At 54.7% G+C, this 26,825-nt stretch overlaps 1 protein-coding gene across 3 annotated transcripts; it reads left to right on the top strand.

Annotated features, from left to right (window-relative positions):
- The first annotated feature begins 1,462 nt into the window (after positions 1-1,462).
- On the top strand, positions 1,463-24,516 carry LOC112544543 (very-long-chain 3-oxoacyl-CoA reductase-like). 3 transcript variants are annotated; one of them, XM_075915396.1, is made up of 12 exons: positions 1,463-1,557; positions 5,207-5,496; positions 12,770-12,816; positions 12,919-12,994; positions 14,029-14,139; positions 16,722-16,789; positions 17,553-17,597; positions 18,339-18,373; positions 18,822-18,903; positions 21,514-21,579; positions 22,367-22,516; positions 23,956-24,516. In XM_075915396.1, the coding sequence occupies exons 1-12, from the start codon at positions 1,478-1,480 to the stop codon at positions 24,073-24,075; spliced, it is 1,170 nt and encodes a 389-aa protein (XP_075771511.1). In that variant the 5' UTR covers positions 1,463-1,477; the 3' UTR covers positions 24,076-24,516. The 3 variants fall into 3 exon arrangements, with proteins under 3 accessions (XP_075771511.1, XP_075771512.1, XP_075771513.1); XM_075915397.1 differs by lacking the exons at positions 1,463-1,557; positions 5,207-5,496 and adding an exon at positions 5,856-6,037; XM_075915398.1 differs by lacking the exons at positions 1,463-1,557; positions 5,207-5,496 and adding an exon at positions 10,298-10,398.
- Positions 24,517-26,825: the final 2,309 nt, after the last annotated feature.

Here is a 26,825-nt window from a genome sequence, read left to right as displayed (position 1 = left end):
TGCCAACAACAGGGTGCCCTTGTAGCCAAGATGGCTAAGGGCATATTGGGCTGCATTAGGAGGAGCGTTGCCAGCAGATCCAGGGAAGTGATTATTCCTCTTTATTCGGCACATCGGCAGGATTGCATCCTATTCTGGGCCCCCATTACAGAAAGGCTGTGGATGCGTTGGAGAGGGTCCAGTGGAGGGCAACAGCAGTGATTATTCGGGGGCTGGAGCGCATGGCTTGCTAGGAAAGGTTGAGGGATTTGGGCTTATTTCATAGAATCATAGAACACTAGGACTGGAAGGGACCTTGAGAGGTCATCAACTCCAGTCCCCTGCCCCCATGGCAGGACCCAGCACTGTCTAGACCATCCCTGCTAGACATTTATCTAACCTGCTCTTCAATATCTCCAGAGATGGAGATTCCACAACCTCCCTAGGTAAGTTATTCCGGTGTTTAACCACCCTGACAGTTAGAAATGTCGCTGTGTTAGTCTGGTGAGCTGAAACACCCCCGCCCCCCATCCCTCTTCTGTTCTGAAATGTGATTTGTCCTTTTCATATTTGTTCATTTTTTTTAATTGTATCCTTTGGTATATATGGTTGCGACAATTTTCTTCCACTATTTGATCTGAGGAAGTGGGTCTGGCCCATGAAAGCTCATCACCTAATAAACCATCTTGTTAGTCTTTAAAGTGCTACATAGTCCTGACAGGTAGGAACTTTTTCTTAATGTCCAACCAAAACCTCCCTTGCTGCAGATTAAGCCCATTGCTTCTTGTTCTATCCTCAGAGGCCAGGAAGAACAAATATTCTCCCTCCTCCTTAGGACACCCTTTTAGATACCTGCAGAAGAGAAGACCGAGGCGGGATTTGAGAGCAGCTTTCAACTCCCTGAAGGGGGGTTCCAAAGAGGCTGGAGAGAGGCTGTTTTCGGCAGACGGCAGAACGAGGAGCGATGGGCTCAAGTTGCAGTGGAGGTCTAGGTTGGAGATTAGGAAAAACGATAGGCAGGTGGGGAAGCGCTGGGATGGGTTCCCTGGGTGGAGGGAAGGGAATCTCTATCCCTAGAGGTTTTTCAGTCCCAGCTTGACCAAGTCCTGGAGGATTGAGTCGGGGTTGGACTCGACGACCCCGGAGGTCTCTACCAGCCTGGGGATTCTGCTGATAAAGCGCTGTTCACATGGGCACCTTCGTACTTTTTGGGAGGAAGTGTAGACAACCTTCGCAGGGAAAGGCAGAGGTGTCAACGTGTCCTTTGTCTCAGAGGAACTGGTTTAGCTACACCCGAAACGTCTCTAGCTCAGGCCCGATTTCAGGATACATTTGTAATTTGACATACAGCGTTTTATGGGCATTGTGCCATGCTCTTGTGGATCAGCAAGTTTTCGAGTACCTCTCTCCTGTTCTGGGGCAGTAGCAAAGATTTCTAGATTGTTTATACGCATGGAACAAGTTAAGGCGAAGGAGACAGATGGCCGATAGACGCCAAATGAAGAATTCGAAGCGGAAAGAGCTTGTCTCAAAGCGAAGTAGGCACTGTGGGGGAGGACAGGAGGGCAGCGACTCGAAGTACGTTCCCTGCTTTCCGTCATCAAAGGAAAAACCCACATGGGGGGTGACCCGTGTTCCCTCTCATTTTTCCCACCCGTGTGGAATGAATTTTCTGATGTGCACCACTTGTGCAGGGGGCGTGCCACGCGTCGGAATGTGCGGCACACCGCCTTCCTATTGATGCACATGACCAAATTCACGATGGGGTGGGGTCCGACGGGGTCTAAGTGTGGGAGGGGGCTCAGGCTGGGGGAAGCGTGCAGGAGTGTGAGGGCTCCGGGGGGGGGGGCTGTAGGGGAGGGGCTGCACATGAGGGGTTTGGGGAACAAGAGGGGGCCCTGGTTTAGGGAGGGGCTTGGGCAGGAGCGGGGACAGGAGCTGAGCTGGTGGCTGAGTGAAGGAGGAGGTACAGGGTCTGCAGTGGGGGGTTGGGTGCAGGAGGAGGTACAGGGTCTGCAGTGGGGGGTTGGGTGCAGGAGGAGGTACAGGGTCTGCAGTGGGGGGGTTGGGTGCAGGAGGAGGTACAGGGTCTGCAGTGGGGGGGTTGGGTGCAGGAGGAGGTACAGGGTCTGCAGTGGGGGGTTGGGTGCAGGAGGAGGTACAGGGTCTGCAGTGGGGAGGTTGGGTGCAGCAGGAGGTACAGGGTCTGCAGTGGGGGTTGGGTGCAGCAGGAGGTACAGGGTCTGCAGTGGGGGGGTTGGGTGCAGGAGGAGGTACAGGGTCTGCAGTGGGGGTTGGGTGCAGAAGGAGGTACAGGGTCTGCAGTGGGGGGGTTGGGTGCAGGAGGAGGTACAGGGTCTGCAGTGGGGGGGTTGGGTGCAGGAGGTGGTACAGGGTCTGCAGTGAGGGTTGCATGCGGGGGGAGGGGGGGACAGGGTCTGCAGTGGGGGGTTGGGTGCAGGAGGTGGTACAGGGTCTGCAGTGGGGGGTTGGGTGCAGCAGGAGGTACAGGGTCTGCAGTGGGGGGGTTGGGTGCAGCAGGAGGTACAGGGTCTGCAGTGGGGGGGTTGGGTGCAGGAGGAGGTACAGGGTCTGCAGTGGGGGGGTTGGGTGCAGCAGGAGGTACAGGGTCTGCAGTGGGGGGGTTGGGTGCAGGAGGAGGTACAGGGTCTGCAGTGGGGGGTTGGGTGCAGCAGGAGGTACAGGGTTTGCAGTGGGGGGGTTGGGTGCAGCAGGAGGTACAGGGTCTGCAGTGGGGGGGTTGGGTGCAGCAGGAGGTACAGGGTCTGCAGTGGGGGGGTTGGGTGCAGCAGGAGGTACAGGGTCCGCAGTGGGGGGGTTGGGTGCAGGAGGAGGTACAGGGTTTGTAGTGGGGGTTGCATGCGGGGGGGGGGGGGACAGGGTCCGCAGTGGGGGTTGGGAGCAGGAATCATAGAATCCCAGGACTGGAAGGGACCTCGAGAGGTCATTGAGTCCAGCCCCCTGCCCTCGTGGCTGGCCCAAATACTGTCTAGACCAGTGGCCCCCAACGTTTTGGGGCTGCCGGGTGCCTGGGGGCGGGGCCGCTCCTGTGCCACGCGTACGGGGGCGGGGCCATTCACGGCCCTGGGGGTGGGGCCAAGCATGCGCCGCACGCCTGGGGCCAGCACCGGCATGTGCCGCGACTCCGGGGCAGGGGCCGCCCATGCGCCCGGGGCTGGCTCCTGCCGCACGCCCAGGGGTGGGGCCAGCCCAGATTGCTCCAGGGGCACACATAAATGGCCCGGCGGGTGCCATGGCGCCCGCGGGCACCGTGTTGGGGATCACTGGTCTAGACCATCCCTGAGAGACATTTATCCAACCTGCTCTTAAATATCTCCAGGGATGGAGATTCCACAACCTCCCTGGGCAATTTATTCCAGTGTTTGACCCCCCTGACAGGTAGGAACTTTTTCCTAATGTCCAACCTAAACCTCCCTTGCTGCAGTTTAAGCCCATTGCTTCTTGTCCTATCCTCAGAGGCCAAGAAGAACAAGTTTTCTCCCTCCTGCTTGTGACACTTTGATACCTGAAAACCGCTCTCACGTCCCCTCTCAATCTTCTCTTTTCCAAACTAAACAAACCCAATTCCTTCAGTCTTCCCTCCTAGCTCATGTTCTCTAGACCTTTCATCATTCTTGTCGCTCTTCTCTGGACCCTCGCCAGTTTCTCCGCATCTTTCTTGAAATGCGGTGCCCAGAACTGGACGCAATCCCCCAACTGAGGCCTCACCAGCGCGGAGCAGAGCGAAAGAATGACTTCTCGCAACACACCTGTTAAAGCAAACCGTCTTAGTTCAACGCTGCCCAGCCAGAGCCTGCTTCCTGAACCCCTGTCCCAGCCTTGAACCCCGCCCCCCGCACCCAACCTCCTGCCCCAGACGGGAGTCCCCCTGCCCCCAAACTCCTTCCCAGAGCTGCCCCCCTGATACTCCTCCTGGACCCCAATCCCCCACTCTGGGCTGAGCCTGGAGCCCCACCCACACTCCGAACCCCTTAGCCCAAGACCAGAGCCTGCACCCCAACCTCTGACCCCAGCCTGGTGCGAGTGTGTGAGGACACGCGCCGCGTCTGCCTGGTCTGGCTGCACGGGCTGCCTTCCGGTGGGGACGGACCATCCGTTACAAGGGGGTCTTGTGCTCAAAGAGGACCCCCACACGGTGGGTTCCGGGCAGGGGGCGGCCCCCTTTCTGAAGCAGTGTGCCCAGTGCTTTTTTTGTGATGGTACTGCCCAGCATAAAGAACGGAGCATACCCGCACCTCTCTGTAGGCAAGTGTTCAACAGGTCTTAAAGGGGCTGCTTGTCTTAAAAGGGCAATGCTGGCCCCACCCTCCTTTTTTTTTTTTCCTCAACAACTTTTCCTCTGGAGTACGGGCACTTTTTTTTTTTCAACAAAAAAAGCACTGGGCGTGCCCCAATGTACCCTCCTGTGCTGCTCTCTGGGGAGTGGCTCTCTCCACCCCCTGCCCCACCTGATCTCCTGCCTAGGGCTCCCCGGAAGGGGAGGCTGTGCAGCTCCTGTGTCTGGCCTTCCTGGAGCGAGGGGGACAGTGGGGCGGATAAGGCAGACTGTGCATTGCGGGGGGGTGGGGAGTAGCAGCACACACTTCCCAGCCAGCTGGTGCCTCAGGGCTTTCTCTCTCCCAGCAAGCTGGCACTGGCTCCACTCTTGCGGGGTGGCGGGGGCTGCAATTCGGGATCGCCAGCGCGGGCTCCCCATGGGCGGGCGTGGGGGAGAGCCTGTTCGTTGTGCATGTCACTGAAAATCATCTTGTGTGCTACTTATGGCACGCGTGTTGGATGTTGCCAACCCCAGGTTTAGTCCGTGTCACAAACCTTCTCAAAGGCATCTACGTCTCCCTTTGCCGGTGCACATAAGAACGTAGGAACGGCCAGACTAAAGGTCCATCTAGCCCAGTGGCCTGTCAGCCGACAGTGACCAATGCCAGGTGCCCCAGAGGGAGGGAACAGAACAGGGAAACATCACGCGATCTCTCCTGTCGCCCATTCCCAGCCCCTGACAGAGGGTGGGGACACCATGCCTACCCACCCTGGCTAATCGCCATCGATGGACCTAACCTCCATGAATCTATCTAGCTCCTTTTTGAACCCTGTTAAAGTCCCGGTCTTCACCACATCCTCCAGCAAGGAGTTCCACAGGTTGACTGGAGAAAAACTTCCTTCTGTTTGTTTTAAACTTGCTACTTAGAGCCTCCAGCTTCCTGACCAGACAGAGCCGACAGCATTGCTGGGAATGGCCTCTCATCGGGAAGTTAGCAACCCCCTGCTGCGCCAGAGATGTTCCCTGGAAGCTGGGCGTTTGGGCGGCGGCTCAGAAGAGATTCCAGTGCGGCCCAGCTGATCAGCAGGCTGCCTCTGCCAGGCTCTGTTTGTCCTGGTCATGCACATGCCTGGGTGCACATAAAAAAAATGATTCCGCACATGGATGGAACCTTGGACCCCAAGAACAGGGAGGTGAATCTTTTGGTGTCCTTACAGGTGAGTTGCACCCCCTTCCCCCAAAGCTGCCCCTGAGGATCCAGGGGTGCTGAAAACTGCCCCCAGCCGGCATGGGGGGGCAGAATCTCCCCACCCCCCCAGGGGCAGCTCCTGTGCCGGGAGGGGGGGAGGCGGCTTCTTGGCAGCGGTGAGAACCGACCCGATGTAGTTTATTTGGGGGGTTGGCTCTGACTCGGCGCTTGAAAGTTTTGGGGGGGACCTGCACCCCCCAAAACCCCCCAACTTTTCTGCGCCCCCCTCTGCAGCCTGGCGGGGGACGGGACCGAACCGGGCCGGGCCCGCCCCCGGGGCGGCGGGGCCAATGAGCCGGGAGCGAGGGCGGCAGGGCGGGGAGCCGGGGTTGGGCTCGCTCGGGGCCCCGGCGGCAGCACTCGGGCCATGGCGCTGGGCGCGGGGCTGGCGGCGCTGGGCGCCCTGGCGCTGCTGCTGCTGGTGCTGCGGGCAGCCTGGGCGCTGGGCTGCGCGGTGCGCATCGCCCGCGGGCGCGGAGCGGAGCTCGCCACCTACGGAGCCTGGGCGGGTGAGCGCGACCCCTGCGCGGGGGGCTCTGGCCGGCCCCCCGACGGCCGCGGCGAGGCTGGTGGCTCCCCCCGGGGGGGCTGAGCTGGAGGGGGGGTTGAACCCCCCCTTCCTTGGTGTAGGGGAAGGTGCTGAACCCCTCCCCCATCAGGCTGGCGGGAGGGAGGTGGGTTGGGGCGTCCTGATGCCCTGGGCTGCGGGGGGGGGGGGGGGTGCTGAACCTCCCCCACGCGGTGCTAAGTCCCCCCCCACCAGGCTTGAGGAAGGGAGGTAGGTTGGGGTGCTGGTGCCCTGGGTTGGAGGGAAGGAGGCTGCGGGGGGGGGGGGGGTGCTGATGCCTCTCCCCCCCACCAGGCTTGGGGAAGGGAGGTAGGTTGGGGTGCTGATGCCCTGGGGTGGAGGGAAGGATGCTGCCGGGAGGGGGGGGGGAGTGCTGATACCTCTCTCCCCTCCCCCCCGCTGGATTGTGCTGAGCCCCCCAGTGGGCTGGCGAGAGGGAGGCTACCTGGGGGGGGGGGGGGTTGCTGAGCCCCCTCTGTCGGGGTAGGGGAAAGGAAGGGGGTTGGAGTGTGCTGATGCCCTGTGCTAGGGGGAAGGAGGCTGCCTGGGGGGTGGACAGTGCTGAACCCCCCCCTCAACAGGCTGGAGGGAGGGAGGCTGTGCTGGGAGATCTTGGTGGCCCAAGGCTGCCTGGGGCAGGAACGCTGCTTGTCTGCTTAGACAAACTATCCTCTCCTCTCCCCCCCGCGCCCCCCCCCCCCCCCCCCCCCCCCCCCCCCCGCCAAGCAGGGTTCAGCCTGTGAACCTACAGGAGAGCGTTCACCGTGTGCTGTTTACCCTGGCCACTTGCCACCACAAAACTGTCGCCTCTCCTTGCTCCCGTAACACCAGCGTTAGAGGTCACTGGATGGAATGAAGAAGTTGCGGATTTAACACTCCCCCCGCCCCTTCCAAGCGCACAGCCAACCTGTGGAACTCCTTGCCACAGGAGGTTGTGAAGACCAGGACTTTAACAGGGTTTGAAAAAGAGCTAGATACAGTCATGGAAGATTGATCCATCCAACCAGGCTGAGCCCGGAGGGTGTCTCTAGTCTCTGTCCGAGGCCGCGAACGGGCGACAGGGAGGGATCGCTTGATGATTCCCGGCTCTGTTCCCTCCCTCTGGGGCCCCTGGCATTGGCCACTGTGGGCCGACAGGACACTGGGCTAGGTGGGCCTTTGCTCTGACCCAGCGTGGCCGTTCTTAAGGGCGAGGGGAGAGCAGCAGTTTAGTGGGTCGCCCTGAGTTTCCCCCTGTGGGGCGGGAGGAGATGCTGCTGGCTGGCAGTCCGCCAGGCGCAGAGACAGGCTCCTGGCAGAGATGAAAATGAGTGGGTGTCGGACGGTGTGGCGTGCCAGCAAGAACCAGTTGCCGGCCCGGCCCACATGTGGCCGGCTTCTTCCTCTCCCCGTCGGCAGCCCCTTTTGCCCCCAGCCAGGGCTGCTGACAGGGTGGGGGCAGAAGGAGCAGCTGCCCTGAGGCCTGCTCGTTAAAAGGGCCCAGGTCTCCAAGTTGCCATGGCAACACCAGAGCCCTAGGGCTCCCGGCTGCTGGCCACAAAGCCTGGCTAGAGGTTCACCCAAACCCCGCCTCATCCACCTGGGGCCCCGCCCCTTTTAGGGTCCTAGCTCCGCCCCTCTTTCGAAAGAGCAGCCGTTATTTCGAAATAACTTTCCTAGCGTCTACACAAGCCAATTGCTATTGCAAAATTAAATCGAAATCGCGGCAGGCTTATTTCAAAATTGGTAAACCTCATTCCACGAGGAATAATGCCAATTTCGAAATTGCTATTTCGAAATAAGTGCTGTGTAGACGCTTATTTCGAAATAGGGGGTCTCCAGCCCTTCCCAGAGCACCCTGCTGGCTGCCCTGGCCACAAGGTAACTTCTGACCTGATGCCCTGCCGGAACCAGTTAAATGCGATTCAGCATCCAATCAGTGTGGACGCGGTATTTCGAAATAGCAAAAAGCTATTTCGAAATGCATTTTGTGACTCGACGCGTTATTTTGAAATAAGCTATTTTGAAATAACGCTGTAGTGTAGACATACCTAGGTGACATTCTCTGTCTTGCTGAGATCCGCAGCTAGCCTCCTAGAGTTTCCTGTTCATGCAGACCTTTCTCCTTCCGGGAGCTATCAAATGACCCCTGGGACTTTTACCACGGTACCAGCCTGGGAGCAAAGGGCGGCAGGTTTTTCCACCAGCTATCTTGGCAAACATTCCTGCTGCAGATTAAACAGATAACAAACGCCAACAATGTGCTTCCTCGGCAAAATAAGCTGTCGCGGGAAAGCGCGTTGAGGCTGGTGTAACAGCAGCTGCACCTGAAGCATTTCCTGGGGTTGCTTTAAATTCCCACGTTGTCGAGGCAAAATTTTCTAGCGCTGCCAAAGCTCGTCACGTGGGCTCTTTTTATTTTTCCTCGAAGTCCCTGCTCCTGGAATCCTGGGAGAACCAGAAACTACCCCCACTCCTCAAATGACAATGCGGTCTCTAGCCCTTTCAGTTACAGAGAAAGGAAAAACAAAAAACAGTCTAACGCTCAGAAACCAGAAGTCAAAGTGAGAGGGACCCTTTAAAGTCATTGCGGCTGACAAATCACAAGCATAAAAAAATTGTGATTTTTTTGGGGTGGGGAGGAGAGCTTACTCCTGATTTTTGAAGGTTTCATGCTAGTGACACTACAGACTTGTTGTAGAACTTGGCTCTGCCTTAGACTCCACAATCAGGTGCATATTGTGTAAATGTGCATATCGCTTCTCTGTAACAAAGGTTGTGTCTCTGCAACAAAAATCAATCTGGTTTTAGATAAATTAAAAATATATACATTAAATAATAAATAGCCAGGTCAAATGTTCTTAAAAAAAGCCAAAAACAAACATAAATGTGCCCCAAAAACCTGTGGAACTCCTTGCCAGAGGAGGCTGTGAAGGCTAGGACTATAACAGAGTTTAAAGAGAAGCTAGATATATTCATGGAGGTTAGGTCCATAAAAGGCTATTAGCCAGGGGATAAAATGGTGTCCTTGGCTTCTGTTTGCCAGAGGCTGGAGATGGATGGCACGAGACAAATCGCTTGATCATTGTCTTCGGTCCACCCTCTCTGGGGCACCTGGTGCTGGCCACTGTCGGCAGATAGGCTACTGGGTTAGATGGACCTTTGGTCTGACCCAGTACGTCCGTTCTTATTAGGTGTAGCGAGGTAGCTAAAATGCAAAAAACACCTTTCCTTTGCCATTGGAATATGTGCACACCGGCCAAAATTTTGTGTCTACAGCTGATTCTAATGCAAAAATAGACCCTTATGGTCACTGTTCTGTTTTAAGCTTACAGTAAACATCCCTCTTCAAATTGTGATGTAATGCCCTTGTTTAAATGTGCAGATTGTTTCTCTGTAACAAAGGTTGCGTCTCTGCAGCAAAAATCAATCCAGTTTTAGATTTAAAAATATACATTAAATAATAAATATCTAGGTAGAATGTTCTTTTAAAAAAAGCCCAAAACAAACATAAAAGTGCCCCAAAAAAAGTGGCATATAGCCCCATCAAAACATTAGCAGTAGGCACATTAACAGCTTTTAAAAAAGCACCTATTAGCTAAAACAAAGTATTCATAATCAAAACCAGCTTAACAAAACAAAAATAACAAACATCCATCCAAAAAACCCAGCATAACAATGCAAAACTCACTAATCCTAATTTAAAAAAACTATTATAAAAAACCGTTTTGCCTTAAAAGCAAAAACGTCCTGCCATCACTAAAGCATCGGTCCAAACCAACAAACCCCCGTTCCTCCACCTGTAATCAATCTGGTTGGCCGCAAACCATAAACGTAAATATAACATCAACTGGTGGGACGGTGCGTGTGTGTCTGTCTTTCTAGGTAAGCATATGCTAATTGTTTTCCCATTGTATTCTCAGTAAACACAGCGTATTGCTTCCCCCTCACCATAAAACTCCAGTGTGCTTCTTCTAAGCATAACACAGGTATCCCTTCTCCAGAAGGTGTGTGTGTTACCTGTGGTCCTGCCCCCGCCTACTCCACCCACACACTCTCCTTTCTGCTACTGCTCTCACTTCTTTGGAAGGGAATCCCTTCCTTGGGTTCTTACCAAAAAGAATTTTTCTCCCAAGTGTTTCTCAGGCATTGGAGTGACATGACCTGAAACAGGAAATGGAACATTGTAAGCAGCCTGAATAGACCTCCCTTCCATTCTTAGTACAGGCATCAAGCGCCTGCTCACAGCTGCTGCTGTACTCATGCCACCCCAGCCCGTGAGGAAGTGCCGTGACGATGGCGGTTCTGGAACCCAGGCATTAGGTTTGGGGGGGCTGGGAGTTCCTGGCTCTGGGGGAGAGGGAGGCATTAGGTGTGGGGGGGCTGGGAGTGCCTGGATCTGGGGGAGAGGGAGGCATTAGGTTTGGGGGGGCTGAGAGTGCCTGGCTTTGGGGGAGGGAGGAGGCATTAGGTTTGGGGGGCTGGGAGTGCCTGGCTCTGGGGGAGGGAGGAGGCATTAGGGGGCTGGGAGTGCCTGGCTCTGGGGGAGGGAGGAGGCATTAGGTTTGGGGGGCTGGGAGAGCCTGGCTCTGGGGGAGGGAGGAGGCATTAGGGGGCTGGGAGTGCCTGGCTCTGGGGGAGGGAGGAGGTATTGGACCACAGCCCTTTAAGCTCTTCCCCTTGTACAAGCATACAATTCAGTGTTAGTTGCATGGTGTCCCATACTGTTTCTCAAAGAATACAATGGCATACAGGTTTTTTCCACCGACTGGAGTGGAATGGAATCAAGACGACTGTAATATACACACATAAAGGGGCTGATTTGTGGTTCCCAGTTTAATTTTTGTATATCCTGAGTTTTAAATACCTAACTGTACGGTGTTAATATTTGTCCTAAGATTCCCTTGGAACGTAGGCATTGGCAGATCAGCCAATGGGACTCTCTAGTCTAGTCCAGTATTGTAGCTACAAAAGTGGCCAATACAAGATGTGTCTCAGGATGGGTGTGTGTGTGCTCCCGCAAGAAACGACAGTGGACGGTTATCCCTGGACAGGGAATGTTTCTTCTTCACTCCCAACAGTTTGTAGCTGGCTTATGACCTGAAACATGAGTGGGGTTTAATCTGGTTTTCATCATACGTATGGTTATATTAGATGGTTTCATTATCAATAAGCCTTCATCCTTTTACAAATCTTACAAACTTTTGAGCTCACTGCTGTCTAGTGGCGGTGAGTTCCACAGATGATTTGAGTAAAAAAAGTTTCCTTTTATCAGTTTTTGTTGTCATGTTTTGGCTGTTGGCTCATCAATTCACACTTGGCACACCTGATATCTATCTTACATTTAACCTATCCTTATTTCAGTTTCTGCTCTATAGACTTGGGATGGGTTTCCAATTTCTGAAGGATATCCATTTGGCTCAAATAACATCTGCTTTAAAAATAAAAAAGGAAAAGGAAATTATCTAGTTTTAGATCTAAAAAATACCAGCCAGACAAAGATAACCGGGGCATACCAATATTGCTAATAAATATGCACTTGAATATCAGTCAGCCAAAGGGTAATTAACTTGTGAGTCTTGCATGGATTATCGGTGTAAGAACAGTACATGTACCTTTGACAGTGCAAAGTTTAAGAAATCCTAGGGATAGTAGAAAGGCCAGCTTTGCAAACCCCTCGATTCGTTTTGGTAATCCTTCTGGGGACAAATAGACACTTAGAGCAAGCGAAGGAGGGAGTGTAGATGCAGAATAAGGCAACCAACACAGATATCATATTTAAATTCCAGGGCAAAAAGCAATCCACGTGTACCTGGTTTACACTGTGTTTCTTTAAAGAAAATTCAAAGGTTATTGTTTGCCAGGCTGAAGCAATTATTCTGAAATATGAGTCTCTCCCTTATTGTTTTGGTCTATACTTGTTTTTATTCCAACAAAACAAGATATGTATCATATACAAAATAATTAAAAAGTACCTTACATTTATATTTACAAATTATTTTAAAAAGTATATATGAGCAAATAATTTTACACATCAAATTATTGTATTATATTCAAACAAGACCTGAAAAACTATTATACAAGAAAACTAGTAAGCAAAAGTTCTTCTTCACACAGCGCATAGTCAATCTGTGGAACTCCTTGCCAGAGGAGGCTAGGACTATAACAGAGTTTAAAGAGAAGCTAGATAATTTCATGGAGGTTAGGTCCATAAAAGGCTATTAGCCAGGGGATAGAATTGGTGTCCCTGGCCTCTGTTTGTCAGAGGCTGGAGAGGGATGGCAGGAGACAAATCGCTTGATCATTGTCTTCGGTCCACCCCCTCTGGGGCACCTGGTGCTGGCCACTGTCGGCAGTCAGGCTACTGGGCTAGATGGACCTTTGGTCTGACCCAGTACGGCCGTTCTTATGTTCTTATCTACCTAAAACATAATCTATAATAATAAATAATTACGACTTTCCGATAGAAGTACATTGGTGGTCCTGAAAGCGATCAGTTTTCGTTTGTGTGGCCCTCGGTAGGCTTCAGGTTTGACATGCCTGCTGTATACGGTGTCGTCTTCTGTGCTGCATGGAGGGGTGTGTGTGCAAGGCAGGGGAAGTTGTGCAAGGCATTCAAATTCCCCAAAGGAGCCGTTCCTAGCGACTTTGGCCTATGGAAGCATTTACCCCTCATGTCTTTCTCCTCTTGCAGTGGTGACCGGAGCAACATCAGGGATTGGGAAAGCCTATGCCCATGAGGTAATAACCAGCATTGCCTCGGATATGCTGTGGGGCACGTGGAGCGGATGTGGGGCTCTCCGGGTTCTCCTGCTCTGAGTTCCCACCTTAATTGTTTTCCAGCTCGCCAAGAGAGGCCTCAACGTGGTGCTGATCAGCCGTTCCATGCCAAAACTGAAGCAAGTGGCCGCTGAGATTGGTGAGTAAGACGGGCTGCGGAATAAATTTATGTGCACTGCGGCATGTGCGAATGTGCACCACCAGGAGAAACACCAGCCGAGCTGTGGGCGCTCTGCTCATCAGCATTGGAATCACTCCCAGCAGCCAGCCTCTTTTGGACTGACAGGATCCAGGTCCCTTGGTAATTCTTATCCCTTCTCTGAGGAGCTCTCTGCTATTGAAACCATCAACATAGGAAGCCCTCAGCTTGTTTGTGTGAAGAAGTGAAAAGGAGGTGGCAGCTTTTGCAGTCTGATTCCAGTTATTTCCTTGGAGCAAATGCCAGCTGAGGGGGAGGCCTGACACCTGGTTTGATTGTGGGAAGAAAGGACAGAGATTTCTCAATTCGCTCTCACTGGTGCTAGCCATTCTGTGTTCCCCAGGATCAATGAGAGGGGTTGGGGGCATTTGCAAGCTGCCTGCCTGTCAGCGATCCGGGTATCTAATAAACCTGCGACTGACATTTCTTCTTCCCAAGCTTAGTGCATTTAATTAGGAACCTTCTGCATGTCTGGCACATGATCCAAAACCTGCTCCAGTATGTTGAGAGAGAAGCTGCAGGAAAATGGAGGGCTTTTTTCAAATATAATTTGCTTGGGTTCAGGGATTTGGCTGGAAGGGGACAAGCAGGCAGTGAGCAGGCACACGGGATGTGCAGGGAAGGGGAAGGAAGAGAGGAGGGAGACAGGGGGCAGGGCCAGGGCAGGGGGCGGGGCCTGATCAGGGGGCGGAGCCTGGGCAGCTTCACCCACTGCCCATGGTGGTAGATCTTAGGGTGAGTGACAGTCTACGGAGAAGGAGTCTGGCTTGTGCCGGGAACCCACCTCCTGCCAGCGGCCACCCCACGACTTCTGTCACCACTAACTCAGGACTTACCCCCCTACCCCAGCCTCCCTGCCTTTCCCTCTCCCGGGGATCCACTGCCCCCTTTCCTCTGCCCCAGGGCTCTGTCACTTGGAGCTCAGAGCCTGCCCCTGCCCAGTGGTCTAGCCTTGCTCTGCCTTTGCCTTTCAGAAGAGCAGCATGGCCGAAGCACCCGGGTTGTGGAGGCGGATTTCACCCAGGGCTCAGAGATCTATGCCTCCATCGACGCCGCCCTGCAGGGTCTGGAGATTGGCATTCTGGGTAAACTGGCTCTTGGGGTTTGTTCTCTGGGGCTGTGCAGCTGGCCTGGTCGGGGACATGCCGGGACGGCTCCGGCCACGTGTGCTCTTAACAGTGTCGTCCCTCCCCACGCCAGGCGGGCAGCCCTCACCAGTCTAAAGTGCTTGCTCCAGGGGGGTGCCTCTTATCTGAATTCTCAACTCGGGGAGCTCTATTCCTGCTGGCTCTGAGCAAGGGCACGCAGTGCGTAGCTGTGGTGGTGGCAGCGGTGGGGAAAAAAAAGCCAGCCCACCACCTGTGGTTTCGTATGGCTACGTAGTGGCTTTTCCCACCGTGGCTGCCCCCTATTTTTGTATTGTCTCTCTGAGTTGGGAGTTCTATCCCCCAGCTTGCAGTGCGGAGGCACGCTGAGTAGCCAAGGTCTGAGACATCCCTCCTGGGACACCTCCCCCTGCCACGTTTTATAAAACGTGGCTTGTATACCTGTGTGTGCATAACATGGTGATGCTTTAAACAAACTACCTCATGCAGCCCATCAGAGTTCATGTGACTATCTGAAGGATCTGAAGAGCCTGTTTTAGGGCACGCACCATGAGGAGAGGTTAAAGAGACTGGGACTTTTCAGTTTAGAAAAGAGGAGACTGAGGGGGGATATGATAGAGGTCTATAAAATCATGAGTGGTGTGGAGAGGGCCGATAAAGAAAAGTTATGTATTAGTTCCCATAATAGAAGAACTAGAGGACACCAAATGAAATGAATGGGTAGCAGGTTTAAAACTAATAAAAGAAAGTTCTTCACAAAGTGTGTCGTCAACCTGTGGAACTCCTTGCCAGAGGAGGCTGTGAAGGCTAGGACTATAACAGAGTTTAAAGAGAAGCTAGATAATTTCCTGGAGGTTAGGTCCATAAAAGGCTATTAGCCAGGGGATAAAATGGTGTCCCTGGCCTTTGTTTGTCAAAGGCTGGAGAGGGATGGCAGGAGACAAATCGCTTGATCATTGTCTTCGGTCCACCCTCTCTGGGGCACCTGGTGCTGGCCACTGTCAGCAGACAGGCTACTGGGCTAGATGGACCTTTGGTCTGACCCAGTACAGCCGTTCTTATGTATGTGAGGCTAGAAATATAAAGTGTGACTGTGCAGTTTTAAACGTGCTAACAAAGGTCGTGACAGGGCTTGCAAGTGCTTTGGAGGATCGGGCCATTATTCAAATCGATCCGGACTAACTAGAGAAATGGTCTGAGGTGAACAGGATGAAGCTGAATAAGGACAAATGCAAAGTGCTCCACTTAGGGAGGAACAATCCGTGTCACACACACAGAATGGGAAGCTGAAACAAAAAACAGGACTATGTAGCACTTTGAAGACTATCAAGATGGTTTATTAGGTGATGAGCTTTCGTGGGTCAGACCCACTCCCTCAGAAGTGGGTCTGGCCCACGAAAGCTCATCACCTAATAAACCATCTTGTTAGTCTTTAAAGTGCTCCATAGTCCTGTTTTTTGTTTCAGCTACACCAGACTAACACGGCTACATTTCTATCACTATTCTACTGAATGGGAAGCGACTGTCTAGGAAGGAGCCCTGCAGAAAGGGATCTAGGGGTCAGAGTAGACCACACGCTAAATAGGAGTCAACAGTGTGAAACTGTTGCAAAAAAAGCCAACATGATTCTGGGCTGCATTCAGAGGAGGGTTGTGAGCAAGGCAGGAGAAGTCGTTCTTCCGCTCTACTCTGTGCTGATTAGGCCTCAGTTAGAGGATTGTGTCCAGTTCTGGGCACCACATTTCAAGAAGGATGTGGAGAAACTGGAGAAGGTCCAGAGAAGAGCAACAAGAATGATGAAAACAGGAGCTATGAGAGAAGGCGGAAGGAATGGGGCTTGTTTAGTTCGGAAAAGAAAAGACGGCGAGGGGGCATGCTAGTTGTTTTCAGGTATCTAAAAGGGTGCCACAGGAAGGAGGGGGGGAGAGATTGTTCTCTGGCCTTCGAGGACAGGACAAGAAGCAATGGGCTTAAACTGCAGCAAGGCAGGTTTAGGTTGGACATTAGGAAAAACTTCCTGCCTGTCAGGGTGGTGAAACACTGGGATAAGTTGCCTGGGGAGGTTGTGGAATCTCCATCACTGGAGAGATTTCAGAGCAGGTTAGACGGAAGTCGATCAGGGATGGTCCAGAGGTTGCTGAGTCCTGCTGGGAGGGCAGGGACCGGACTTGATGCTTCTCGAGGTCCCTTCTGGCTCTAGGGATCTCCGATCCTAAGACTGGTGCTTCCTAAGCAACTCAGCGACTTGCAAACAGCCTTGTGTGTCCTGTACATCCAGAAGGTGGTTGGCCTAGGAAGACACATGCCCCTGCCATCCCCTGCCACCGGGCATGCCAAAGAAAAGATTCCCACCTCGCAGGAGAGTCTAGTGAAGCCAGCAGCCTCTTCCCATTTTGGGGAGTAGCTGGATCCAGACCCGAACCTCCCAGCTTAGGCCTGCCTGAGCCTGGTTCTTTGCGTCCTGGGGGCCGACTCGTCTCGTTTCTAAAGCGCTCCATGTTTCTACCCCCGGCGCTCCTGCTTCCGAGCCACTGGGCCTGATCGCACGGTTCTGTCCACAGTGAACAACGTTGGCATGACCTATGCGCCAGGGCCGGTGAATTTCCTGGATGTCCGCGACCCCGAGAAGGTTTGTCTGGTTCACAAGCTGCTGATGCGCTAGGCTCCCCGGGAACCCGGGAGGGAGGCTGGCTCTCGGCGGAGTGGCGCCGATGGGTTTTTAGTGCCCTTGGAGCGAGGACGTAGAAGCGGGTGGTTTGCAAGCATGCGAGGCGTCTAGGACAGCCAAGCGTCCACTTGAGGCGTGGGAAGCGAGTTGAGTTGAAAGACTAGGGCAGCTGTAACCCACCTCCTGACACGTCCGGCTTCCCCTTGCCAGGCCCGGGTGGGTCCCCGTGCAGGAGAGAGCTCAGGGAACGGGCAGAGTTATCGTGACGAGTCTTTTCCTACAGGAAGAACTTTCTTGACTTCAGGGCACTGGCGGTGTTGGTGGTGCAAGAGCCACGATGGGGGGAGGGGGTTGAGGAGGAGCTATAGGAAGGAGGCTGGGGGGATGAGACGTTTGGGGGGTAAAGAGGGGCTCAGGGCCAGGGAACCCATCTGTCGGGGCTTCCTCACCCCAGCCCTTGGCTTTCCCTCCTGGCTCTCCACACCTCATGCAGCCCACAGGCCAGAAAGTTTGCCCCCCCCCCCCCCCCTCCCCAGATGTAGGCTCTGTGGGAAGGGCTCTCTTGATGCATCAGTTCAGCTGCGGGGGCTCTGCACTCCCCCCCATCCCCATGAGCATCTCCGGTGACTGCGAGGAGGGGGCTGACCCGTCCCGAGGGGCGGCAGTTTCGGGGCTGCCTGTGACGATGGGGCCGTGTGTCTTGCTCTCCCCCCTCTCCCTTCAGAGGGTGTCGGATATCGTGAACTGCAACGTGCTCTCCGTGGCCCAGGTGAGCGAACGGGAGCCGGCGGCTTTCTCCTGGTCCTTCTCCGCGGGGCCTGGCGCGAGGAGCTGAGAAACGCCTGGGAAACCGGGGGGGGGGGGGGGCGGTTCCCGTGTTGGGTAGAGAAGGGCTGGTGGGTGAAAGGGGAGAGGAGTGAGGGGGGCGCCTGTTATAGGACAAGACGCAAGGGGCTGAAATTGCAGCCAGGGAGGTTGAGGTGGGACATGAGGAAAAACTTCCTGCCTGTCCGGGTGATGAAACGCTGGAATAAGGTGCCTGGGGAGGCGGTGGTGTCTCCATCCCTGGCCATATTTCAGAGCAGGTTGGACAGACGCCTGCCAGGGATGGGCTAGTGCCTGGTCCTGCCGGGGGGGGGGAGGACTGGACTGGTTGCCTCGCGAGGTCCCTGCCAGTCCTAGGGCTCTATGGACAGCCTGGGCGCTAACGGGAGAGAGACGGGGACACTGGGGCAGTGGGTGCCGGGGAGGGGGGATGATTTGGGAGGATGGGGCTGTGTGGCTGCAGGGGAGGGGAGGGCCGGGGGAAGGGCTGAGTGGGGGGAGGACAGACCCTGCTGCCGGGGGAGGGAATCTGGCGGGGGCAGGGCAGCAGGATAAGGGTTGTCGGTGTGGCTGGAGGGGGTGGTGGGGTAGGGGAGCCAGACTCTGCCATGGGGGGGGGGGGACGACTGGCTGCTAGGAGAGGAGGCCAGGGCGGGGCCTGTCTCACCCACCCCTCTCATGACAGATGACCAGGATCGTCCTGCCTCAGATGCTCACCAGGTACGTGCTGCAGGACTCGGCGTGGTGCCCCCCTGGGCTGCCACTGCCCTGATCTGGAGGCTTCCTGGGCAATCAGCTGTGTCCGTCCATCCCCCGGGGATGGGTTCTCCCCTCCTCCCCCCCGCAGCCTAGGTGGTGGGCAGGGACTGGATAGCAAACTCCCTCCCCCTCCCGGCCCAGGAGATGGGTTCTCCCTCCTCCCCCCCGCAGCCTAGGTGGTGGGCAGGGACCAGGCGACAAACTCCCCCCCCTCCCTCCTGGCCCAGGGGATGGGTTCTCCCTCCTCCCCCCACAGCCTAGGTAGTGGGCAGGGACCAGGTGACAAACTCCCCCCCCCCCCCCCGGCCCAGGGGATGGGTCCCCCCCCCCCCCACAGCCTGGGCGGTGAACATGTCTCTCTCCTTTTCCCTGGGCCACCCTAACCCGGACTTCTCTCTGTTCATGGCAGGAGGAAGGGGGTCGTCATTAACATGTCCTCCGAGGCCGGCCGTCACCCCGTGCCACTGGCCGCCATGTACAGTGCTACCAAGGTCAGGAAGGTTCCACCCTGCGCCCTCTTCCCTAGCACCCTTCCCTAGACGCCCAGGGCGGGCAGAGCGCTCAGGAGCCACCGAGTCCAGCCCCCCGCCCAAGGCAGGACCGACCCCGACTCAGTCAGTCCAGCCAGGGCTTGGTCAAGCCAGGACTTCAAAACCTCCAGGGATGGAGATTCCAGCCCCTCCCTGGGGAACCCAGCCCAGCGCCTCCCCACCCGCTAAATATCCTAATCTCCAACCTAGACCTGCCCCACTGCAACTTGAGCCCATTGCTCCTCGTTCTGCCGCCTGACCCCCTGAGAACAGCCTCTCTCCAGCCTCTCTGGAACCCCCCTTCAGGGAGCTGCAGGCTGCTCCCAAATCCCCCCTCGCTCTTCTCTTCTGCAGACGGAACAAGCCCCAGTCCCTCAGCCTCTCCTTGTAGGTGCTCCAGCCCCCGAGTCATTTTCCTCGCCCTCCGCTGGACCCTCTCCAGTTTCTCCGCAGTGAAAAGCCCCAAACCCTTCTGGGGTTCCCCTACTCCGCACCCGTGGGCTGAAATAAGAGACGCAGTCTGAGCTACGCAAATTGCGTCTCGTATTTCAATCTCATTTTGAAATAAAGCGCTATTCCGAAACGTCCCTTCATCGAACGAGGGCTACGGGGACATCGGAATAGCGAGCTCGTGATTTTAATCCGTTTCGAAATAACGGGCTGGTTTAAAAGACGCCGACTAGCTATCTCGGGTTACCGCCAATATCCCGAAATAGCGCCGCCATCTGGACATGGCCCCGCTGTGGCCGAATAAAGGGGAATAATTACTCCTCTCGGTCTGCTGGCAACGTGCTTCCTAATGCAGCCCAATATGCCGTGAGCCGTCTCGGCTATGCTTTCCCCTCCATCCTGCGAGATCCCAAGAGTCGCAGCGAGCTCTAAGTGGGGAATTGCTTCTCCCGTCACTGGCGTGGGGGCGGCGTCATCCGCGTAAACGAAGCACACGAGATCTTTTATAGGGGAAAAGGCAGTACGCCGCGTTTATTGCGAATACAACCATTGCACGTGCTTTTCAATCACTCACACACACAAGCATCGTGCATGCACCGTCCCGCCAGACCATGTCATCGTTACCAGTCCAGAGTCTGTATCCATCAAGCGGCCAGCTAGATTGAACACAGAGGGGGAGCAGGGCCTTTGTCGGTCAATCGAGCCGATGCTCCTGGAGTTCGTGGCAAGACGAACCCAAAGTTCCAAAGCAAAGCACCCTGCTTTTATCATCCTTTTCTCTGTTGAAGTCTGTGGATTTCACTGTGTCAGTCTGTGCCCAGTTACTGTTATCTTGCTGATGTTAATCATTCCCAGAACATCTGCAAGAGGCTTATCCTGTCCTGGATTTAATCAGTTGTTTCCAGGGACGCCCGCCCGTCAACTTTAGAGCCGTCAATTCTGCCAATCTGATCAATTCTTGACCGTGGGTGTACACCGATGGTTTTTCTGACGCCGATATGTTTCTTCACAGTCTGTCTTTTACAGTGCACCCCCACATTCTCCCATTCTCTCTTGACCACCTGGCTCTAACGATGACCTTCACACCGTATCTCATTCATACAAACAGTCTTTCACAAAATCCTTCAAAAGTAAACAATACTGTTTTATATTAATCAAAACAATTCACATGGAAGGCCCGGGTTTTCAGTATTTCTAATCTCATTATCATAGACACAGTCTGAGATCCTGTCTCTTTACTTGCTGAACTTTAGAACATGGAAATATAGGCGATATATACTTAACTAAAGGATTTGACTTACTACAATATTAAATACAATTACTACAGTATTGCTACGTCATTAAACTACATGGCTGCGTCTAGATTGGCATGATTTTCCGGAAATGCTTTTAACGGAAAAGTTTTCCGTTAAAAGCATTTTGGGAACAGAGCATCTAGATTGGCACGGACGCTTTTCCACAAAAACACTTTTTGCGGAAGAGCGTCTGTGCCAATCTAGACGCGCTTTTCCGCAAAAAAGCCCCGATCGCCATTTTTGCCATGGGGGCTTTTTTGCGGAAAACAAATCTCAGCTGTCTACACTGGCCCTTTTGCGCACAAGCTTTGCGCAAAAGAGACTTTTGCCCGAACGGGAGCAGCATAATATTTCCGCAAGAAGCACTGATTTCTTACAGTAGGAAGTCAGCGTTCTTGCGGAAATTCAAGCGGCCAGTGTAGACAGCTGGCAAGTTTTTCCGGAAAAGCGGCTGATTTTCCAGAAAAACTGGCCAGTCTAGACACAGCCCATTACTATCTTACCAAACCTAAAATACAAATATAAAAAGTCAAGGCTTTCAGTCCCAACAGCAAGGGAACCTGCCCCACCTGTTCCAGGAGTGAGGAGCCGGCCCCTCCCACTTTGCCCAGGGATCCAGGGTAGCTCGGCTCCCCTGCCTGCCCCCCACCAGCTCCCTGGGACAGCCAGAGCAACGGCCACCTGTCCTTCCAAGATCTGCCCCCTTCGCTCCCTTGTCGGCGTTCATTGGGACCTGTCCCTGTCCACTCCGCTGCAAGCGGCCCTGTGCCCCTCTCCTGCTCCGTTGTGGTCCCATGGCTTCATTTCCCTTCCTTCTCCGTGGCAGGTGTTTGTCGATTTCTTCTCGAGAAGCCTGGAGGTCGAGTACCGTGCCCAGGGCATCATCGTGCAGGTACAGTGCCAAGAGATCTTCCCCCTCCAGCAGGCGGGAGTACGGGTGCAGCATGCGCTGTGCTTTCGGCGGTCTACTGCGCCCCCTGCAGGCCGCACTCTGCGCTCCCTGGGCAGGGAGGGTTATGGGGGTTGCAGGGTGTGGGGCAGTTCTGAAAATCTGGCCATTAGTGCTCTGTGTCACTGAGGTGTGGGGGAGTCGCCGGGCCCTGCACCCCCGGCCGGCAGGGCGAAGGTTTATCAGGCCACAGGGATGCAGCATAGAACAGACTTGTCAGCCCAGAGACTGGAAGCAGCCAGGACACCCCATCTTGGGGAGAGAAGGGGAGCCCGGCGCCACGGGTCCTGGTGCTCCCCCTGCCTCGCCAGCCAGCCCAGGCTGACCCACATCCAGCTGCTTGTCTCAGCCCCCTTAGCAAGACTCCTCTTCCAGCCTTTATCTTACTTCCTGGAAAAAGGTGTCACCTGGCCACACCCCTTGGCTGCTCAGGTTATGAAGGCATCAGCCGCCGTGGACCTGGGGGAGGCTGTCCCACCGAAATTCCCATCACCCTCTAGGAATTAGTGTAGTGCCCAGGGAAACCGAGGCACGCACACGGGGTTCCTACAAGGCAGCAGAACTCGTATGCGACATGACAAGGTGACTAAAATCCCCACTTGGCTGCCCTCTGCCCTGCGGTGGGGGAGAACGCCATGGCTCTAGAGCGGCCCCTCCGACCAGGAGCGACCAAGATGGGTTGGGGCTAGTATGGTCCCTGCCATAACTCCCTCCCCTCTGCCCCCGCCAGAGTGTCCTGCCGCTCCTCGTCTCCACAAACATGACCCACAACATCTGCCCCAGCCTCTACGTGAAGACAGCAGATGACTTTGCTCGCGAGGCTTTGAACACCGTGGGCATCAGCAACCAGACCTCTGGCTGCCTTTCCCACTACTTGCAGGTCAGTGTGGTGGACAGGGGTGCCCATCTGGCCTGCCCGCCTGTCCCATTCTGCACGGGCCATATTAGCAGGTAGGGTATGCCCCCCCCCCCGGGCAAGGGGTGGGACCTCAGAAGGGGTGGAGCAAGAGCCGACAGCCCTCAGCAGAGCCCAGGCGGCCAGGCACCTCTCTGCTCCCAGCCCTGAGAGTGGCCCGGAGCACTCTGCATGGTGCTCTGGCAGCGATTGAAAGGGCCCCGGGCAGCAGCCAGGTCCTGGGGCAATTGCCCCCTTTGTCCTGCCCTCCCTCACCCCCATCAGCAGGTCTGGGCATGGAGGGCAGCTCAGGAAGAGAAACCTGTCAGCAGCCGCTAAAGGTTCACACCGAAGGAATAAGCCAAATAAATCTCAGCTGTAAAAGGGAACGGTGAGAATGAGGATTTTGCTTCCAGGTGTGGTGCTGAGGAATAAGACCTACCTCTCCCAGGAACAAGCCCTTTGCCCCTGGAAATGTCCCCTGAGACCCCCGGGGTCGCAGAACCCCTGTGGAGAAGTCCCAGGGAGGTGCCGCCTGAGCCGTTTTGCCAACCAGGGCAGAGCACATGGGTTCATGTGTTCCTGAGAAGTCAAGCGGCACAGTGATCCAGAAGCTGGAGTCTAGAGTAATTCCCCTGCCTGCCTTCCTCATAGAACCATGGAGCTGGAAGAGAGCTCAGCAGGTCTACAAGTCCAGCCCCCTTCCCAAGGCAGGACCAGCCCAACTAAATCAACCCAGCCGGGGCTTTGTCAAGCGGAGACTTAAACACCTCTAGGGACGGAGACTCCATCCCCTCCCTAGGGAACCTGTCCCAGCGTTTCCCCACCCTCCTCGGGAAATAGTTTTTCCTAATATCCAACCTAGACTTCCCCCACTATAACTTGAGACCGTTGCTCCTCGTTCTGCATCTGTCACTACTGAGAACAGCCTCTCTCCAGCCACTTTGGAACCTCCCTTCAGGAAGTTGAAGGCTGCTCTCAAATCCCCCCTCACTCTTCTCTTCTGCAGACTAAACAGACCCAAGTCCCTCAGCCTCTCCTCGTAGGTCATGTGCTCCAGCCCCTGAATCATTTTGGTCGCCCTCCGCTGGACCCTCTCCAATGCGCCCACGTCCTTTCTATAGTGGAGGGCCCAGAACTGGACACACTATTCCTGATGTGGCCTCACCAGAGCCGAGTAAAGAGGAATAATCACGTCTCTGGATCTGCTGGCAACGCTCCTCCTAATGCCCCCTAATATGCCATTCGCCTTCCTCCAGAAACTGGTCCTGGTCCCAGCTCTCTGAGCCCTGTAACGTGGCCAAGCGTGGGAGTTCCGAAACCACGAGTCAGGACCCACGCGTGGGGTTTCTCCCCCAGACTCCCGTCTGTCTCTTCGCAGTGGGTACCATTTGAGTGACTTGTCCCTTCTTGGCTCATTTCAGAGCTTGGTGTGTGCGCTGCTGTTGCCCGATTGGCTTCGTCTCTCCCCGCTGGGACTAAAACTCTCCTGGGCCATGTGGGAGAAGTTTGCATCCCAGAGGCCCTACCTGAAACAGGAGTAGGCGAGGACTCCCGGGCCCAAATGGCGCAGCGACGAGCCATGGGAAGAAATCACCCAGGGAAGTGGAGGAGTCTCCATCTCTTGAAGTGTTGGAGTCCTCGCTGGCTGCTTTTCTGGGAGCTGCTTTTGCCAAACACAAGTTATTAGGCTCAAGAATGAATGGGTAAAAGAGGCAAATTCTGTGGCCTGGGTGGTGGCAGAGGCCAGATTACACGAGCAGGGTTCCCTTCTAGCCTTAAAATCTGTCAATCTAACGCATGGCTTGAAAGGGGGCAGGAAGCTGAGCGGGTGCAGGGTGTTCAGCCAGGTCGTACAGCCCTTATTTTGGCCCAGAACCAACTGGCTTCAGTGAGGAAATTGTCCATTTGAGGTCTGCAGGATCTGGCCCCGTGGCTTGTTCTATCTCATGTTGCAAGAAATAAAGACGTGTTTTTCTGCTGTATTGTTCTGCCTCCCACACCTGATCTCTGGCACTCAAGGAGACACAAAGAAAAGTTGAACCTCTCTAGTCCGGCACCTACTGGTTTTGAACCAGAGAATTTTCCAGACCACGGGAGGTCAACATTTTCTAGCAGCGTTACCAACACTTCCACTGCTTACTGGGGTATCAGAAGACACTTAGGCTACATCTAGACTGGCAAGATTTTGTGCAAAATCTTGCCGCCTGTCTACACTGGCCACGAGTATTTGCGCAAGAACACTGAGTTTGTACTATACAAAATCAGTGCTTCTTGTGCAAATACTCTGATGCTCCCGCTCAGGGATAAGCCCTCTTGCACAAGTATTCTTGTGCAAGAGGGCTAGTGTAGACAGTCAAGTTAATTTCTTGTGCGAGAAAGCCCAATGGCTAAAATGGCCATCGGAGCTTTCTTGCACAAGAGAGAGTCTACACTGGCACGGATGCTTTTGCGCAAAAGCATCCGTGCCAGTGTAGACGCTCTCTTGCGCAAAGACTTTTCACGGAAAAACTTTTCCGTGAAAAGTATTTGCACAAAATCTTGCCAGTCTAGACACAGCTCTATACTGTAGGCTTCCTGTGCAAGAACTGTTTTGTGAAAGAGTTCTTGTGCAAAAGGTCTTCCACAAGAGCGCGTCCACACAGCCGTGTGCTTTTGCGCAAGAGCATCCAGGGCAGTGTGGATGTTTTCTTGCACAAGAAAGCTCTGATGGTAATTTTAGCCATAGGGCTTTCTTCCTCAAGAAACACCTGTTGCCTGTCTACACTGCCTTCGTGTGGAAGAGCTCTTGTGCAAGAGGGCTTATTCCTCATGGGGAGAGGAATAACTCTTCTGGAAGAATAGTGATAGAAGAAGCCCTGTTTTCTGATGCTGTCCTGTAAATTTACTTGCACAAGAACGCGCTTGCAGTGTAGATGCTCTGCGTGTTTTTGCGCAAAAAGCCTGCAATGTCGACGTAGCCTTAGGGATAAATTAGACATAAATAACAGTTCAAAACACAGAGCCAGGACTGGTGCTGTAAACAAACTTTATGGGACCGCAGGAAACTTGGCCACATCCATGACAAGTGGACATCTGGGTAACTAAAATCATGCCGGACCATGGGTATTGCCGGACCAGAGAGTTCGGGACTATCGAGGTTCAACCTATCCTGCCTCTTGTTCCTTTCTCAAGAACCACCCAACACGAATCCGTGGGACTCGCATCATGTACCAGCAGCTCCTTGGGAAGGCTGTGAAGGGTAACTCATTGGGCAGAATGCAGTTCCCAGCCCAGGGCTGAAAGCAATGCTCCTCTCAGGAATATGGATGGGATCGTTGGTGATGGGGTAAGCCCATGCGTTCTGCATGACGTCTCACCTGAGACACGATTCCTGCAGCGCCCCGGCACACCCTGGCACGATGTAGACTCTGGTGCCCTGGCGACTGCGAGCTTGTGGATCGGAGAAGGATTTTCAACACACCTGTTACTACTACTGGCCAGGCAGGGGATGGGGCAGGAGCCTCGGAAGGCTATGCCGCAGCTGGGACCGAGCCTGCCACATTCAAGCAGAGAGACGCACCCTAGGGCCGTACAGTGAATAAGACTGAGACTTTTCAGTCTTGTACACCCTGGGACTGTACAAATGAATAAGACTGAGACTTTTCAGTCTTGTACGCCCTGGGACTGTACAAATGAATAAGACTGAGACTTTTCAGATTGGAAAAGAGATGACTAAGGGGGATATGACTGTCTATAAAATGACCGGTGTGGAGAAAATAGATAAGGAGGTGCTATTTACTCCTCCTAACACAAGAGCTAAGGCTCACCCAATGAAATGAACAGGCAGCAGGTTTAAAACAAACCAAAGGAAGTTTTTCTTCACCCAACGCACCCATCAACCTGCGGAACTCCTCGCCAAAGGATGGGGAGGGTTGGCCCTGGGTGCAGGAGGGCGCTGCAGGAGGGTTGGCTCTGGCTGGGGGGGCGTTCCTAAGGATGCTGCCCCCCACCCAGCAGCAGGGCCAGGTAGGGACCCCCCCGGGCTGAGGTGAGATGAGTTTTCCCTTCCCCCCACCCGCGCGGCCGAGGGGACGGAAGCGCCCCAGGGCAGGCTGGGAGTCGTAGTTCCAGACGCTCGCCGTAGCGGAAGTGATGCTGACGGCGCGCCCGTCGCCAATCAGCCCGTGACTCCTCCCCCCGTCCCGAGGCAGGCTGGGAAGCGTAGTTCTCCCGCCTCCCCGCCTCGCGCGGCCTACTATTGGTGGAGGGAGCGGGGCGCGCGTCAGCGGACCCCGCCCCTCTCCGCTCCCTG

This window comes from Pelodiscus sinensis, unplaced genomic scaffold, assembly GCF_049634645.1.
Source record: "Pelodiscus sinensis isolate JC-2024 unplaced genomic scaffold, ASM4963464v1 ctg34, whole genome shotgun sequence".
Lineage (NCBI taxonomy): Eukaryota > Metazoa > Chordata > Testudines > Trionychidae > Pelodiscus > Pelodiscus sinensis.
The sequence above is the reverse complement of the archived record's forward strand: the minus strand, read 5'-3'. Positions and strand labels throughout refer to the sequence as shown.